Genomic DNA, 19,876 nt, shown 5'->3' on the forward strand with positions numbered 1-19,876 from the left:
AATACAGCTTCTCTTGTTTATGTAAAGAAATTAAAATCATCTAATCCATAAATGATGTGAAAGTGTCAAAAATCAGCATATTCAGGCCACTATGGAAATATTTAATATCAATACTAGTTAAAAGAATTATTGTCCCTTGTGGCTTTGATAGGTTTGGTTTTAACACTTTGCCCTCCCCCCCCATTAAAAAACAAAACAAAACCAAACCTGCTTCATCTCATTCTTCAGCTGATGCTTATTTTCTCTTTCTACCTACTCTTTAGTAGGTTTCCAACAACTGACTTACTCATTCTTTCCTGAAGGGGGAAAGAGGGTTCCCCTATTCTGCCCATAGCAAATTATCTCATAAATTAAAGACCAGGAGAGAAGATTTCTTAAAATTATTCTTACGTGTAATTCAATGTGGTAAGATTGAGAGAAGTTAAAGGCCTGATCTCATTTTAAAAAAAACATCTAAAATAAGATTAGGAATGGGGCAGGGGAGGATTCCCCAAAAAGTTAAAATGGTAGAAAAACAAAAACTTGGTATTTTTTCTTTGTGGGAGAATTAAAAAAAATGCTAACTAGAAAAAGTTATTTTGCATTCAAGGAGGTGGGGGATAGAGTTCGGAAAAAAAATCATGCTTTCTACCAGAACTGTATTTTAATTTAGCAAAAACTTGGTTAAAGAGCAGAGCAGTTTAACTTCTGGTAATAATTACTTGGCCTAATTTTATGGTAAATTAAGATTACTGAGAGTAAAATTCTCTTAAAATACTCAGGTAATTAACTTATACAGACACTATAATTAAATTTCTTTTTCCAATGGCTAAAATATTCCTGATAGCTGGGGATTATTAAATACAATTCTCCTCAGATTGTAGTTTATTGGATTTGTCTTACTGTATGTAATAATGTTTGCCATTTCTAAGCTGCATGGGCTAGTTTTCTCTGAAATGAAAGAGGTCCTGTGATGTACGTAAGAAAAAAAAAGGTCAGTGTACAAAACCACTACCTTTGTGCTGAAAACTTTAAGTTGTTCTTTCTATACTTGATATATTACACTGTAACAAGCTCTAAGGATTTTTAAAAATATAGGTTTTCTTCAGTATTTATCTTGCAGTATCATTCTTGTTACCATTAAGTATAGGTTTCTTCTTATAGAAAAAGATTAATCTATTTTTTAAGGCTAGATATAGAAGCTCAAAGTGAAATGTGTGAGGGGATACAGGAGGGTTTTGGACCAGATGGACTCTTCAAGAACCCTTTCATCTCTAAATCTCCATCTCTGTAAGTTCATCAATAGTGCTATGGAAACACATTTAGGTAGAAGACTAGGATTTCAAGCCCTAGAAGACACTAGCCTTCATTTCCTTACCTAAACAAATTTGAATAATCTTTTCATTTCCTAGCACATAGGCTGGTAAACTTCAAACGACTATATAAATGAATTGTGATTACTATTAATCTACTTAACATCAAATCCACCAAAAAGAGTGCTAGTAGACAAAGAATCAGGTTCAAAACCTCTAAGTTAGAAATTGGGAGCAGGACAGAAGTTGTGGCAGTCATCATCAACTTAAGGTGGTGGGTAAAGCAGAATGCTGTTCCTCCTTTGTTTTGAAGAGGTCCAATGACATCAAAGGGTGATGTCTTGACTCTTGTGTGCATTGGATTTAAGTGAGGGAGAGTTGCACAAAGTCTTCAGCCTCATTTTCTCTTCCAAAGTCATCAAAGTCCAGTGACAAGACAAAAGTCAGGAATATTAGCAATGGCCCGGGATGCAGTGGATTACCCTAGCATCTTTGATGTTTGACCAAGCTCTAAGTGCTCCCCAACACCTGCTTCAGCTGCCTTTGTGGCCATTGGAACAAACTGTTCTTATCTGCCCATTCTACCAGGGAAGCATTCACATGTTTGGGGTAGACATGCCCCTAACTTACCGACAAGTTTGAGACCTGTCAGTTAACCCTCAACCTAGTCTTGCCTGTCTGCTTAAACGGTTTTACTAGGGGTATGGCTGGCTACTGTGCATTCGACAGTTTCTTGGAGCCCAAGGTGAGAGTTGGGTAAAAAACTGGACACCAAAGCTGGATAAGCAGCCCTGAAAAGGGCTCAGCAGCCCTCATATCAGAGGTGATAGTCCTCCCTGTACATTCCACATGCGCTAAGTTAAGCAGAATACCCCCCAAATAAATTAGGGCACCAACTTCTAGTATGTGCTGTCGATATGCTGTGGAATCAACGACTCATTCCTTAGAATGATCATAGGCTCATATCTGCGAAGGGCTCTCAGAAGCCATCTACTCCAATACTCCTTCCTCTCATTTTACAGATGAACAAACTGAGGACCACAGAGGTTTAAGTGACTTCTACAAGGTTACATAAGTAATGAATGGTAATGTCAGCATTCAATCCAGTTCTGCTGACTCTAGAATCTGTGTTCCTTATACTATACCATTCTGCATCATCAATTCTTTCAAACAAAGTAGTAAACAGGTATTTTAACCTAATTTAAATTGCAAGAACAAAGCTTCCCTATCCAGACCTTAACCTACATGCTACTCCCATGTCTCTTTATCTGCTGCATTAACCTACATTTAAGTATGGCAGATCAGCTTTCTTTCTTTCCTGTTCTCTAATGAAGAATTAAGCTATTCTACTTGTATCCAGCCTTTACTTGAGCATTCACTATCCCTCAAAGTAGCCTATTCCATTTCTGTCCAGCTCTAAAAGTTAGGAAGTCTTTCCTAACATCAATCCAAAATGTAACTGCAATTTTCAAACACTGCTCCTAGTTCTGTCCTTTGGAGACAAATAGAACAAGTCTAGTAATTAGCCGAGCCTATGGTTGAATTCAAATCCAACCTCAAAGTACTTACTAGTGTATGACCTGGGCAAGTCACTTAACCTTAATCCACTGGAGAAGGAAATAGCAAACCACTCAGTATCTTTGCCTTGTAAATTCCATCGACAATATGGCCCATGGGAACATGAAGAGTTGGACATGACTGAACAACAACAGAACAAGTCTAATCTCTTTTCTATAAGGGGGCTCCTCAAAAATGTAAAATACAGCTAAGAGGTTCTCTCTACGTCATCTCTTTTTTAGTCCAAACATGCCTGATATTCTTACATGTTCACTTTAATAGATTCTCCTATTTTTAGGTCTTTCATCATCCTCATCACATACCTTAGGATGCTCTCCAGCTTATTAACATCTTTCCTAAAAAGTGCTACCTAGAATGGAACAATTCCAGATACAGCTTGATCAGAGTACTCTCCAGTTCTGGAAATTATGCTTCTCTAATGCAGCCTAATAATGTTAGTTTTTTGGCTGTCATATCATATGGTATAATCACAGTTCTTTTACAAAATTACATGTAAAAAGTAGTTTTAACACTCGTTTTTTAAAGTTTTGAGTTCCAAATTCTCTCCCTCCCTTCTTCAATCCCATCCCTTCTCATTGAGGGGTTAAGCAATTTTGACATGTGCAGTCATGCAAAACTATTTCCTTATTAGTCATGTTGCGACAGAAAACAGACAAAAAAAAAGATCCAAGAAAAATAAAGTAAAAAAAAAAAAGCATGCTTGAATCTGCATTCAAACTCCACCAGTTCTTTCTCTGGAGGTGGATAGTCTTTCCAGATTTTTCTGAAAGCATCCTGCTGTCATTTCTTATAGTACAATAACAACCATATACCACAACTTGTTCAGCCATTTCCCAATTAATGGGCATTCCCCTCAATTTCCAATTTTTTGCCACCTCAAAAAGAGCTGCTATAGACTCATATGAACTGATGCAGAGTGAAGTGAACAGAACCAGGAGAATGTTGTACACAGTAACAGCAACACTGTCTGATGAAGAATTGTGAATGACAGCTTTTCTCAGCAATACAATGATCTAAGACAATTGCAAAGGACTTATGATGAAACATACTATCCACCTCCAGAGAAAGAATGATATTGATTGAATACAGACTGAAGCATGCTATTTTTCACTTTCTTTCATTTTTTTCTTTTATTTGGGTCTTCTTGTACAAAATGACTTAATATGGAAATGTTTTAGATAATTGCACATGTATTACCTTGTCAAATTGCTTAACCTTGTTTACCGTATCAGGGCGGAGGAAAGGGAGGGAGGCAGAGTGATGGAATTTGAAATTCAAAACTTTAAATCAGTTCACAACTCCACCAACAGTGCATTAGTGTCCCAGTTTTCCTACTTCCTTGCAAATATCTGTCACTTTCCTTTTCTGTCATATTAGCAAATCTGATAGGTGTGAGATGGTACCTGAAAATTGTTTAAACTTGTACTTCACTAATCAATAGAGATTTTAGAGCATTTTTTCATGTGACTATTGATAGTTTTGGTTACTTGTCTGCAAACTTCCTGTTCATATATCCTTTTGACCATTTATCAATTGGGGAATGTCTTGCATTCTTTTTTTTAAAAAATAATTTATTTTGAATTATTAACAATCACTTCCAATAGCTTTTGAGTTTTACATTTTTCTCCCCCTCCCTCCTCAAGATGGCACACAACCTGATATAGGCTATACATATACATTCCTATTAAATATTTTAACATTAGTAATGTTGTAAGTAAGAATTAGAATAGGAGGAACCACCAGAGAGAGGGAAACAAAACTCAACAGAAGAAAAAAAAAAGCAAATATGCTTCGATCTGCATTCAAACTCCATAGTTCTTTCTTTGGATGTGGATAGCATTTTCCATTATGCAACCTTTGGAGATGTCTTAGATCCTTTTATTGCTGAGAAGGGTTAAGTCTATCAATGTTAGTCACTGCACAACGTGGCTGTTACTGTATACAATGTTCTCCTGCTTCTGATCACTTCACTCGGCATCAGACCATACAAGTCTTTCCAGGTTTTTCTGAAGTCTGCCTGTTCATCATTTCTTATAGCACAATAATATTCCATTATACTCATATACCACGTGTTCAGCCATTCCCCAATTGATGGGTATCCTCTCAATTTCCAATTCCTGGCCACCACAAAAAAGAGCTGCTACAAATATTTTTGTATGTGTGGGTCCTTTTCCCTTTCATATGATCTCTCTGGGATATAGCGAATGTCTTGTATTCTTATAAATTCAACTCAGTTCTCTATATATTTGAGAAATGAGGCCTTTATCAGAGAGATGTAAAAATGTTTTCACAATTATGATTACTGTGCATTTCCCTCCATCCTGTTTTCTCTCATTTATTCTTCTCTTTCTCTGCTTTCAACCTCTCCCTCCTCCAAAGTGTTTTGCTTTTGACCACTGTCTCCTCCAATGTGCCTTCCCTTCTATCAGCCATTCCCTCCCTCTCCCCTCTCCTACCTCCTCTTAAATCCGTCTCCCTTCCCTTCCTACTTTCCTGTAGGGTAAGACAGATTTCTTTTTTCTTTTCTTTTCTTTTTTTTTCCTAGGCAATTGGGGTTAAGTGACTCTTCCAGGGTCACACAGCCAGTAAGTGTCAAGTGTTTGGTCCGAGGCTGGATTTGAACTCAGGTCATCCTAACTTCAGGGCTGGTGCTCTATCCACTGCACCGCCTAACTGTCCCCATAAGACAGGTTTCTATACCCAACTGAAGCATGTATGTTATTCCCTTTTTAAGCCAATTCTATTGAGAGTATGGTTCAAGCATTGTCTGCTACCCTCCCCCCCATTTCCTCTCCATGTAAAAGCTCCTTCACACCTCTTTTACGTGAGCTAATTTACCCCATTCTACGTCTCTCATTTCCCCCTTTTCCTGGTGCATCCCTCTTTCACTTCATACTTCTCTAATAATGAGAAAGTTCTTAGGAGTTATAGGTATCATCTTCCCATGTAGGAATGTAAACAGTTTAATCTTATTGAATCCCTTATGATTTGTCTTTCCTGCTTAACTTTTTATTCTTCTCTCTGAGTCCTCTGTTTGAATGTCAAAATTCCTACCTATTCAGCTCTGGTGTTTTCATCAGGAATGTTTGAAAGTACTCTTTTTCTTAAATAACCATTTTCCCCTGAAGGGGGATATACTCAGTTTTGCTGGGTAGATGATTCTTAGCAATCCTGTCTCCTTTGCCCTCCAGAATATCATATTCCAAGCCCTCTGCTCCTGTAATGTAGAAGATGCTAAATCTTGTATTATCCTGACTGTGGCTCTATGATATTTACATTGTTTCTTTCTGGACGCTTGGAATATTTTCTCCTTGACTTGGGTGCTCTGCAATTTGCCTATAATATTCCTAGGAGTTTTCATTTTGAGATCTCTTTCAGGAAGTGATTGGTGGATTCTTTCCATTTCTATTATACCCTCTGGTTCTAGGATTTCAGGGTCATTTTCTTAAAGTTTCCTCAAATACGACGTCTCGGCTCTTTTTTTTTTTTGATCGTGTCTCAAATAGTCCAATAATTCTTAAATCATCTTGACTGGATCTATTTTCTAGGTCAGTTGTTTTTTCAATGAGATGTCACATTTTCTTTTTTTTTTTCCATTCTTTTGATTTTGTTTGATTGTTTCTTGATGTCTCATGTAATCATTAGCTTCTACTTGCCTAACTAATTTTTAAGGAATTTTTTTTCTTCAGTGAGCTTTCACACATCCTTTTCCATTTGGCCAATTCTACTTTTTAGGGAGTTCTCTTCAGTGAATGTTTGTAAATCTTTTCCCATAAGGCCAATTCTGCTTTTTAAGGAATTCTCTTCAGTGGATTTTTGTGCCTCTTTTACCATTTTACCTATTCTGTTTTTTTAAGGTGTTATTTTCTTCAACATTTCTTGTGTCTCCTTTACCAAGCTGTTGACTCTTTTTTCATGATTATTTTGCAACATTCTCATTTCTTTTCCAATTTTTCCTCTCTCTGTCTTCTAAAAAGTAGGCCACATTAGCTACTACTAGGTAAATGTATTCATAAATTTTCTCCCATCAAGAGTGAGATTGTTGGAGAATAAAGAGAAACATAATAGAGGGCACAATCACATCCTGTTCCTCTTTATTCTGTACAGATGTATGTTTGCTTTAAGTTTTTCTGAGTGGGCATTTTTCAGTGTAATAGCCACAAACCATTTGACCTGGATGAGTATATGGAACACACATTTAAATGCTCTGCAAACCTTGAACACTACACAAATGCTAGGTTATTATTTTCATCATTAACCATGTCTGCAGCTTACATTACCTAGCTACAAATAATAGTGAGTCATGAATCTCTGTAACTCGACCTCTCCTCATCACTGCAAGAAAATTAAGTCACCAAAACCAAAACTCACTATTGTATTGCATTGTCAATTTAATAGTGATATAATTTCTCTATTAACACCCAAGAGGTTATTCTCACAGGATGAACCCATGTGTTAATTCTATGATGTGCATACTTATTTATATCTTTTGTCTCCCATTAGAATGTGAGTTTCTTGAGGGGTAACTAAGTGTTTTTGTATCTTTAAAAATATCCCCAGCACTTAGCACAGTCTCAATAAGCAATTAATAAATGCTTATTTTGACTGATTACTAGAAATATTCTACACATATGCTAAAATAATTTTATATATCTCCTTGTTCCCTTTTCCCCTGTGCAAATATTGGACATGATAAATGCTAAGTATCTGACAGGAAAAAAAGGCATGTAAATATATTTCAAGGTGGGAGTTATTTATTAAAAAAAGCAAAAACAAAAAAAATATTTTTATGTTACTCTTCTGCTAGTTAATATAAACACACACCAAAAATGACATGAAAGAAAACTAAAGCATGGAACTCTATGGCATATAAACTGTGTTACTGAATGGGGTCTGAGAATGGGGTGTCATGGCTAGTAAATTAGTTATTAAAAATCTCCACCTGACAGTGTCAGGCAAATTAGCTTTTATGATAGTTTACTACAAATCTATTTATGTGAAATTTCTTTGAACATAAAAGTGAATCCAAAGACCCAGATAAGAAATGCCAAGATTGATTTTATTTTTAATTATAGTGAATTACAATAAACATATTTAATGTGATATAGGATATTTCAACACACTTAAATTTTAAATATTAAAGTATTAAAAGTATTCAAAGTATTAAATTTTCTTTTCATTCTTACTGAAAAACAATGTACTGTTATATAAAACACTGAAACAAACATAAAACCACTGCCAATTTTTAAAATCTGGTTAATCTTCATCCTCCCATCTTTTGTAGTAATTTAAATAGAAACATTGTTACTTTGCTATGTGGCAGAGGGAAACTTAACATTCTCCACCTTACCTTCCACTGCTGAAGCTCTTTCCAAATTATTAAGTGTTGTTTATGCAAGGATCCTTGAACCCTTTACCTTCTGACACCCTGGAGTTATTGAAATGAAGCCCTCTGATTCATTTCAAATGGAATAAAATCTTAACAAGTGATATTCTTTGATGAATATATTCATCTCATATTATTCAACAAATTTCATCCATAGAAAAATTTAATGCATAGGTAGAAAAAAAACAAACAGAAAAATCCCAATAGTATATTCTTACCCACAGTCTGGAGCTGGGCACCACCTACAGTCAGGGTCTGCAACAAGCCACCGTCTAAGCATAAATTCTTCATATTTTTCCATCAAGATATGATCACTTAATATCAAGCGAATATCATGGGGATTAAACCGTTCGGTGCATTCTGGGCATCTGATATTAACTCTACTTTCAGAAATTTCAATTCTCAGATATTGTCGTAAGCAATCCACACAAGATCTATGATGACAGGTCATTATATCAGGAAATCTTTCCTTAGAATGCCGCAAAAGGCACAAAGGACACTCCATAAATTCTCCATTTTGTTTGCTGTTGATAGCTGTTCCACCGTCAGAGGAGGTATATGTGGAGAAAACTGTGTTTTTGTCAGTACACATTTCAGAATGTATACTTTCAATACTTGCGATTCCATCTACCCCGCCATTGAGATCCCTTGATTTACGTTTGGTGTCCTTTTTCTTCCTAAATAGAAATGACCTAAATGACCTTTTCTTGGGTGCCTTTTTGACAGAAGGCAAACTCACAGATGAGGCAGAAGACTGAAGGTCCCGATCTGACCCCATTTGCCGATGCAAACTCATGTCTAGAATGCTCATTACAACTGAGTCAGGGTCAGTGTTCACACACAACCCTTATCATATTTAGTGATAAGTCATTATTCTTGTCTCTCTGCATTAAGATTGGGCCATGATGTGAAATAATCCTTCTTAGTTACTGATTGAAGAACTCAAGCGATTGTTCTTACAGATGTTCTATGGATAAAAAGAAATAAGAATTAGCTTAATTCTTTTGAAAGTTAGTCACTATGAAAATTTAAATAAAAAACAAAAAACATTAAAGAAATTAAATTCTATATTTAAGTCCTGCTTGTTTAAAAAAAATCAACCTATATAAACTCATTCTACACATTATTTTAAAGCCAGTTTTTTCAATAAGTAGTTAAAAAAGGAACACAGAAAAATAATGTTAAAAGAGCTATTTTTAAAATTCCTTAAATTAGAAGAATCTTATTTTATAAACTATCACATTCTGTGATATTTTAAAACATGACAGAAAATCTATTTTTAAAGATTATATCGGGGCAGCTGGGTGGTGCAGTGGATAGAGCACCAGCCCTGAAGTCAGGCGGACCTGAGTTCAAATCCAGCCTCAAATACTTGACACTTACTAGCTGTGTGACCCTGGGCACACAATTAACCCCAATTGCCTCCCCCAAAAAAAAGACGACTTAGGGGTTCAAATCTTGCCTCAAAATCATACTAGTTTTGTCACCAAAGGCTCCAGACAACTCTCTAAACCTATGTCAGACAGAATAGATGGTGGGAATATCCATACCTGTAGTTCCACATGCAGATGACACAATCCCCTTTCCCTCAGGATGAGTTTAAAGTACCCTCTGTTTAAAGGAACTGGATTGATATTTATCTAAAATAAATGATTTTGATATGCTGATGGGGATAGGGAATGAGAAAAATAAAATTCCAAAATAATCACAGGGAACTAAAATCAAATAGAACTAAGGGGCTGGAAGGGGCTCTGGAAACCATCTAGTAGAACCTTCCACTGTCTTTCCACTATATTTTATAAATAATAAAACTAAGATTCTGAAATGAAATGACTTAGCCATACCCATATAGCACATCAGTGATAAGTCTACTTCGTATCTCTCATGTTGTACTATTTTCTAAGAAGTAACAGTATTACATGGGGCTATCCATAACCACATGCAAATAACTTCTCATCAAAATGCTTACTGGAAATGCCATCTTAAAGTAAAATAATAATGAAGGCTGAAACAAGAGGAAAGAATGTACACTGGAGGTAGCAGGCCAATTTTATTAGCTGTATACACACACACACACACACACACACACACACACACACACACACACACACACACACGGCAGCTAAGATGACACAGTAGATAGAGTCCCAGGCCTGAAGTCAGGAAGACCTGAGTTCAAATTTGGCCTCAGACACTGTGTGACCCTGGGTAAGTCACTTACCTCTGTTTGCCTAAGTTTTCTGGTCTGTAAAATGAATTAGATAAGAAAATGGCAAACCACTCCAGTATCTTTGCCAAGAAAACCCCAAAACAGACCACAAAGAGTTGGACACAACTAAAAATGACTGAATATACACAAACATATACATATGAGAATGATTATGATATGATATTAGCAATTCATTAAAAGACAACATGATGTACACCTCAGAGCCAAGAAGAACTAGGTTCAAGTTTGGCTTGTGTGACCCAGAGCAAATCACTTATCCTCTCAGTACATCCAGGCAATTCTAAATCTATATAGATCACAGACCAGGTGCTGATGTGCATCAGTGGAGGAAATTGTCACTGGGAATCCCCCCTCCCCCCCCAAACCAATGAAATTACAGGTCTGGGCTAATCAACAACAACAACAACAACAATAACAACAATAGTAGTAGTAGCAGCAGGCAGAATTTATATAGTTCTTCAAGGCAGTTCTCAGATGAAGAAATGAAAGCCATCTATGGTCATATGAAAAAATGCTCTAAATCACTATTGATTATAGAAATGCAAATCAAAATAACACATCACACCTATCAGACTGGCCAACATGACAAAACAGGCAATTGATAAATGTTGGAGAAGATGTGGGAAAACTGGAACACAAATGCATTATTGGTGGAGTTGTGAAATGATCCAACCATTGTGGAGAGCAATTTGCAACTATGCCCAAAGGGCTATAAAAATGTGCATACCCTTTGAGCCAGCAATAGCACTTCTAGGGCTGTATCCCAAAGAGATCATAAAAATGGGAAAAGGACTCACATGTACAAAAATGTTTATAGCGGCTCTTTTTGTGGTAGCAAAGAATTGGAAATTGAGTGAATGACAATCAATTGGGAAATGGCTGAACAAGTTGTGGTATATGAATATAATGGACTACTATTGTGCTATAAGAAATGATGAACAGGGAGACTTCACAAAAACCTGGAAAGACTTGTATGGACTGATGCTGAGTGAAGTGAGCAGAACCAGGAGAATGCCATATACAATAACAGCCATGTTGTACAATGACTAATGTTGATAGACTTAGCCCTTCTCAGCAATGCAAGGATATAAGACATCTCCAAAGGTCTCATGATGGAAAATGCTATCCACTTCCAAAGAAAGAGCTATGGAGTTTGAATGCAGATCAAAGCATACTATTCGCTATTTTTTTTTTCTTCTGTTGAGTTTTTTCTCTTTCTTGTGGTTCCACCTATTGGTTCTAATTCTGCCTTACAACATCACTAATGTGAAAATATGTTTAAATAGGAATGTATATGTATAGCCTATATCAGATTATGGGAGGGAGAAACATTTAAAACTCGGAAGCTTATGGAAGTGATTGTTGATAAATTAAAATAAATTAATAAAAAAAACTGGGAAAAAAAAAGAATGTATATAGTTCGTTAAAGATAGCAAAATGTCTAAATGCATTATCTCATTTGTTCCTCACAAAGACCCTCAAAGGTAGGTGCCATTACTATCTCCATTTTACAGATAAGGAAACTGAGTTTGAGAAAAGTTCCCAGGTCACACAGCTGAGGAAGTGTCTACAGCAGGATCTGAGCTTGGTCCTGCCTAACTCCAAGTCTATGTACAAAGTTACTACCTAGATATGAGGGAAAATCTTGTGATCTCTTTGCATCTTGTGATACATGAAGGCTCTTTCTAAAATCAATTTCCTGAAATACTAGCTTTCTGAAACCAAAAGTTATTATGCCACATTTCAGAAATCAATTCAACAATAATTTATTAAATATCTACTACGTGCCAGATACTACCAAAGACAAAAAAGAAATAGTGTTTGCCCTCAACAAGTTTACACTTTATTAGGGAGAACAACACTGTGAATAGAAAAGTATATACAAAAATATAGAAAATATTGCCACGTCTATTCACAGTAACAATAATCATGCTGATTTGATTATTAATTTCTGAGCAAGAGGTAGGAAGGGGTAGAGGTGAAGAATGGTAACATTTATTGAAGAATATAAAAACTACCCTTTTATTTTAAACTGTGAGCAAGTACCCATATGGCTTCAAAACAAATTTTGGGTTTAAAGGAGAGGAACAAGTATTAGGTCCACTTGTACAAATACATTGTCAAAAAATCATCTCAGAAAACAGAAAATTATATATAAAAAAATTATCCCAAAACTCAGAGTTAATCCCATGATCTGGTCACCACCAGTTCTGCTAAATTTTGTTTTTATGAACTATACAAACCCTCCACACCCCAGCTAGTAACTGCTTTCCTTACTATTCCCTAAATATATCATATGCATTCTTATATTTATGTTTATTAATCTTCCACTGTCTAAATTATTATCTTCCATTGTCTCTAGCTATACAAAATGAATCCCTCTCCTTCAAGGCCTATATAGCTCAAATCTCATTTCTCTCATGAAGCATCATTCTTTGATGATCAACATTGATTTTCCTGTATTCTAATATAGTTATCATGTAATGAGGTGTATACTACGTTACCTGTATGTATTATATCTCCGTATTAAACTGAAAACTCTTTGAAGACAAGGTCTATGCCCTACCCAAACTTTGGCCATTTCTTAACATCTAGCATATTGCTCTGCTCAAAGTGTGTTCATATTTACTGAATAATACCACTTATCTGGAATTTAATCACATACTACCAGGTGAAATCTCTCACATTGTTGTCATGTCACATTTAATAACTCCATAAAAGTGTTGCTCTGATGCCTCCTCATAGCATAGAGATTAACTTAGCTGTCTCCCAATGCTCCAACCCCACCACATCCTGATCCCCAACTCCTCCAAATAAATCTATAAAATGTACTGGACCTTCGAAGCATTCCTGATAAAATGACCAAGAGCTGAATAGAAAATTTGGCATTCAAACACAAGACTCAAGAGAAGCATAAAAAGGTAAACAGTAGAGAGAAATAATAAGGGACTGAATAAGGTTTAACTGCTTATATCCTACGTGAGAAGATGACACTTTTAATGCCTATGAAGGAGTTATAGAGTTTAGGAGTACAGATATAGAGGGTAAGCATGGGTTTGAGTTAACTATGATGGGATGATATTGTTAAGGGGTAATTGAGGGATCCCCTGAACTTGTCTTTTTGAGTTCCCATATTTTCCAGAAACATTGGACCCAGATCATGCAGGAGGCCCTGAATATGTCATGGACAAAATTTGCCCTGAGCTGACATAATTTGTTGTTGCACCCCAAGCTGGATTTCCTGTGTGTCCTTGGGAGGTGATACAAGTGCCAACCTGTCTATACCAGGCTGGGATAAAGCTTGCGCAGCTGCACAGTCCCAGATACTCCTATTCCTATCTTCGTAGTCTAGCAGTTCCCCAGGGAAAAGAATGAGGCTTTTGCCATCACCTTGTTCCTCCCCATGGAGAGTGGCCTTGTTTTTTTCCCACCTTTGCTGCACTGTTCCCTTTGCCATGTCACACCCCTTCCTGGTATCCCCCTCCTCCCTTTGTCCTGCTATTATAAAATGTAAACTTCTGTAAAGACTAGGAACCCTTTGGGTTCCACATGCATGTTCATTTATCTTATAATAAACCTGATTTTCACATAAGTCTTGTGACAGTGTACTTGTCTACTGGCAATATTAAAAAAAATGGGTTAAGAGAAAGAGATGTACTGGGAGAAGGGGGAAAGCAGAGGTGCAATGAAATAAATTATCTCACATGAAAGAGCTTTTACAGTGAAGGAAAATATGGGGGTGGGGTGTAGGCAAAGCTTGAACCTTATTTTCATAAGAATTGGCTCACAGAAGGAGTAACACATACACATGTAACTGGGTATAGAAATCCGTCATCCTACAGGAAAGTAGAAGGGGAGAGGAATAAAAGTGGAGAATTGGGGAAGGTGGTGGTCAGAAACAAAACAATTTTGAAAAGGGGCAAAGAGAGAATTGGGGAGAGGGGAAAGGAAGAGGGAGAAAGAGAGAGAGAGAGAATATAGGATGGAGGGAAATACACAGTAATCATAACTGTGAATGGGATGAACTCACCCATAAAATGGAAGTGGATAGCAGAATGGATTAAAAACCAGAATCCAACAATACATGGTTTATAAGAAACAAACCTGAAGCAGTAAGACACCCACAGAATAAAGGGAAAGGGCTGGAGGAGAAACTATTATGCTTCGGCCAAAGTAAAAAAGTAGGGAGTAGCAATCATGATCTCAGACAAAGCAAAAGCAAAAAGTATCTAATTAAAAGAGAAAAGCAGAGAAACTACATTTTGCTAAAAGGTACCAGAGACAATGAATTATCATAACATCAATACTAAACATAATATGCACCAAATACTACAGCATCCAAATTCTTAAAGTTAAATAAGTTACAGAGGGAAATAGTAAAACTATACTAGTGAGAGACTTCACAGAACTAGATAAATCTAACTAAAATAATAAACAAGAAAGAAGTTAAGGAAATGAATAAAATTTTAGAAAAGTTATATATGACAAACCTCTGGAGAAAACTGGAATAGAAATGAATATAACTTTCTCAGCAGAACATGCCACCTACACAAAAATTGACCATGCATACAAAACAGAAAAGCAGAAATATTACATGCTTCCTTTTCAGATCATAATGAAATAAAAATTAAATTCAATAAAGGGCCAGGGAAACAGGTTAAAAATTGGAAACTAAATAATTTTATCCTAAAGAATGAGTGGGTCAAAGAACAAATCATACAAACAATAAATAACTTCATTAAAGAGAATGACAACAATGAGACAACATACCAAAATTTATGAGATTCAGCCGAAGCAGTACTTAAAGGAAAATTTATCATCTCTAAACACTTACATCAATAAAATAGAGAAATAACAGATCAATGGATTGGCCATGCAACTAAAAAAAAAAGTAGAAAAAAGAATAAATTTGAAATCCCAGTTAAATGCCAAATTGGAAATCCTGAAAAATCAAAGGAGAGAGAGATTAATAAAATTGAAAGTAAGAAAATCATTGCACTAATAAATAAAAGTAGGAGCTAATTTTATGAAAAAAAAAATAGAACAGACAACTTGATTTAAAAAAGAACAAAATACTAGTATCAAAAATGAAGAGTGAATTCACCACCAATGAGGATGAAATTAAATCATTAGGAGTTATTTTGCCAATAAATCTAAATATGTTCCAATAAATCTAAAAATCTAAATGAAAGACACAAATATTTATAAAAATATAAATTGTCCAGATTAACAGAAGAGGAAATAGAATAATTAAATAACCCTATCTTAGAAAAACTGAACAAACCATAAATGAACACCCTAAGAAAAAATCCCCAGGACCAGATGGATTCACAAATGAATTCTACGAAACATTTAAAGAACAATTGATTCTAATACTATATAACCTATCTTTAAAAAGTAGGTAAAGTAGTAATCCTTCCAAATTCCTTTTACAACACAAATACGTTGGTGATACCTTAACCAAGAAGAGCAAAAACAGAGGAAAAAACCACTATAGATCAATTTCCCTAAAGAATACAGATGCAAACAGTTTAAATAAAATGCTAGCAAGGAGATTAAGGCAATATATAACAATTTAATACATATAATATATAAAAAGGATCATACACTATGACTAGGTGAGATTTATACCAGGAATTCAGGGCTAGTTCAATATTAGGATAATTATCAGCATAATTGACCAGATCAATAAAAAAAAATCCAGCAGATATATGATTATCTCAATACACGCAGAAAAAGCTTTTGACAAAAACAAACAAAAAAACAACACCCATTCCCTGTAAAAACACTAGAATGCACAGGAACAAATGGAACTTTTCTTCAAATGATAAGTGGTATCAATTTAAAACCATCAAGCAAGCATTATTTGTATTAGGGATAAGCTAAAAGCCTTCTCAATAAGATCAAGGGCGAAGCAAGGATTCCCATTATCACCACCACTATTATTCACTACTGTACTAGACATGCTAGCTAAAGCAATAAGGGAAGATAAAGAAATTGAAAGAAAAACAGGCAATAAGGAAACAAAATTATCAGTCTATATATTTAAGAGAATCCTAGAGACTCAACTAAAAAACTAGCTGAAATAATTTAAAACTTTAGCAAAGTTGCAGGATATAAATGATAAACTTACAAAAATCATTAGCATTTCTACATATTACCAAGAAAGTCCAGCAGCAATAGATAGAAAGAGAAATTCCATTCTAAAAAAGTGCAGATTATATAAAATACTTGGAAATCTTTCTGCCAAGACAAACTCAGGAACATTATATGAACACAATTATAAAATACTTGTCATATAAATATAGTCAGACCTCAACTAGAAAACAGTAATTGCTCATGGGTAGGCTGAGCCAACATAATAAAAATGACAATTCTGCCTAAATTAATTTACTTGTTCAGTGCCATACCAATCAAACTACCAAAAATGTATTTTGTAGAACTAGAAAAAATAATAACAAAAGGTCAAGAATATCAAGGGAATCAGTGAAAAAAAATGTGAAGGAAGGTGGCTTAGTGGTACCAGATTTCAAACTGTAATATAAAGCAGTAATAATCAAAACCATCTGGTTTTGGCTAAGAAATACAAATCAATGAATAGGTTAGGTGAATCAATGGAATAGATAAGGTATACAATCATACAATAATTTAATGTTTAATAAACCCAAAGATCTAAGCTTTGGCAACAAAAACTCATTCTTTGACAAAAGTTGCTGGGAAAACCGGATAACAGTATGGTAGAAACCAGGTATAGACCAACATCTTACATAGTATATCAAGATAAGATCCAAATGTGTACATGGATTTAGACATAAAAGGTAATACCACAAGCAAATTAGGGGAGCATGGAATAGTTTACCTCTCAGATCTGTGAAGAAGGGAAGAATTTAGAACCAAAAAAGAGAAAGAGCATTACAAAATGTAAAATGAATGATTTTGATTATATTAAATTAAAAAGGTTGTGCCAAAACCAAGACAAGATTAGAAGGAAAGAAGAAATCTGGTGAAAAATTTTTACAGCAAGTGTCTCTGATAAATAAGTGCCTCATTTCTCATATAGAGAACAGAACAGAAGTTATAAGAATGTAAGTCATTTCCCAATTGATAAATGGTCAAATACGAACAGAAAGTTTGCAAAGTAGTCAAAGCTATCAAGAGTCACATGAAAAAATGCTCTAAATTACTAACGATTACAGAAATGAAAATTAAAACAACTCTCAGGTACTACCTCACATCTATCAGATCGGTTAATACGACAGAAAAAGAAAATGATAAATGTTGGAGGGGATGTGGGAAAATTGTACTGTTGGTGGAGTTGTGAACTTATACAAGCATTATGGAGAGCAACCTGGAACTATGCCCAAAGGACTATAAATAAATCTGCATACACCCTTTGACTCAGCAATACCACAACTAGGTCTGTATCCCAAAGAGATTTGAGGGGGGAAAAAAAGTAAAAGGACTTATATGTACATAAATATTTGTAGCAGTTTTTTTGGTAGTAGCAAAGAATCAGAAATTGAGGAGATAATCAATTGGGGAATGGCTGAACAAGTGGTGGTATATGATTGCGATGGAATACTATCATGCTATAAGAAATGACAAGCAGGATGCTTTCAGAAAAAGCATGAACTGATACAGCGATGTGAGCAAAACAAAAATATTGTACACAGCAAGAGCAATATTGTACAACGATCAACTGTGAATGACTTAGCTCTTCTCAGCAATACAATGATCCAAGACAATTCCAAGGGATTCATGATAAAACATGCTATCCACTTCCAGAGAAAGAACTGATGGAGTCTGAAAGCAGATAAAAGCATACTATTTTTCACTTTTTTTGTTGCTGTGTCTTCTTTCACAACCTGACTGATATGGGTATATGTTTTGCATCTATAACACATTTATAACCTATACTAAATTGTTTGCCATTTCAGGAAAGGGGGAGGAGAGAGAGGAAGAGAATTTGGAACTCAAATTTTTTTAAAAGAATGCTAAAAATTGTTTTTATGTGTAATTGAAAAAAAATAAAAATAAAATGCACTGGACTGAATGCTGGGTGGGAAATCCAAGAAAAAAAATTACAATGAGTCATATATCCATCTCTGGATGGCATAAGCAGAAAAACAGAGGTATATGGAAACTGGGGATGAGGTCCAGCTATGGGCACAGAGTGCTAAACATTCCTACTCAGGGAGAGGCTGTATACCAGTGCAAGAAGTCCCTGATTCAGGAGTAGCAAGCACTGGCCCTGGACCCAGGACGACTTGAGCTCAAATGTGACACCTCAGATGCTTACTAGCTGTGTGAGCCTGGGAAAGTGACTTAACCATGATTGCCTCAAAAAAAAAAATCACTGATTCAGCAAAGAGGGGCCTAAATTTGAGTAAGGTGAAGAAACAGGTGCCAGCTCACATCTCTGTCACTCAGTATAAAGCTTCAGGTCACAGATCCAGGTCAGACTAAGGGGACTCAAGAAAAGGAGTGGCTTCAGGAGAAGAGGTGGTCTTGGGTCCTAGATTGCATACCAAGCAAGAAGCAATTCTAGGAGCAAGCAGCAGCTATGTGGCTTGGACTCCTGGGGTAGAGAAGCTTCAAGTCCAGTCTGAAACCTGCATCGGAATAATTAGAGCAGAATCCCAAAACTCTGTCACTCTCAACTAGCACAATTTCCCAGCTAGCTGACACTGGCTGAGTGTAGCACCAATTTACTGGGACTTCCAACCAGTGGTAAGCCTACAAAATTGTTTAGCAGATCCAAATGCAGGTCAGGAACCTGCAGACCACAGACTAGGGCGACAACAATTAGATTTTGCCCTGGAAAATGCAACACTCGATACCCCAAGAAAACAAGAGGATAGGCCCAGAAATTCTCTCCAGAAATGTGCAGAGCTTGGTCCTAACAACAAATCTGAAATCAGGAATTAAGATGGAAGATGAACATACAAAAAAGAAAAAAGAAAAAAGAATCTCACAATAAAAAGCCATTATAGTGATAGGGATGTTCAAGACATAAACCTAAAAGAAAATTACTCCAAAGCACCTGAAAACTTCAGAGACAAATACATTTCTAAAAATTATTAAGAGTTAAATTTGTTTAAAAAATAAATGAAATGACAGCATTAGAAGAAAAATTGTACAAGAAATAAGAGTCAAACAAGAAAGAATTGGAAAAGAGATTAACAACTTGGCACAACAAATATACGTGGAACAAACTCTCTAAAAATTAAATGGAATAAATAGAAGCTAATTAATTATTCCATGAAACAAGAAATCCTAAAAGTGAAAAGGATGGAAAAAACAGAATACAAGATATTTTGTAGTAGAAAAGGATGGAAAAAATAGAATATAAGATATTTTGTAGTAAAAATAAATGAATTAGAAAACAGA

General features: G+C 35.5%; 1 protein-coding gene across 5 annotated transcripts in view; it reads right to left on the minus strand.

Moving 5' to 3' along the window:
• RNF19A (ring finger protein 19A, RBR E3 ubiquitin protein ligase) overlaps positions 1-19,876 on the minus strand; it is a 74,844-nt gene that overhangs the window by 20,809 nt on the left and 34,159 nt on the right. For all 5 annotated transcript variants that reach the window (XM_020969353.2, XM_020969327.2, XM_078153681.1 and 2 more), the window contains one exon: positions 8,475-9,223. In XM_020969353.2, the coding sequence (XP_020825012.1) occupies positions 8,475-9,067 (593 nt within the window). In that variant the 5' untranslated portion in view covers positions 9,068-9,223. The remainder of the gene's footprint in view (positions 1-8,474; positions 9,224-19,876) is intronic.

This window comes from Phascolarctos cinereus, unplaced genomic scaffold (genome assembly GCF_003287225.1).
Source record: "Phascolarctos cinereus isolate Bilbo 61053 unplaced genomic scaffold, phaCin_HiC Scaffold_4;HRSCAF=312, whole genome shotgun sequence".
Taxonomy (NCBI): domain Eukaryota; kingdom Metazoa; phylum Chordata; class Mammalia; order Diprotodontia; family Phascolarctidae; genus Phascolarctos; species Phascolarctos cinereus.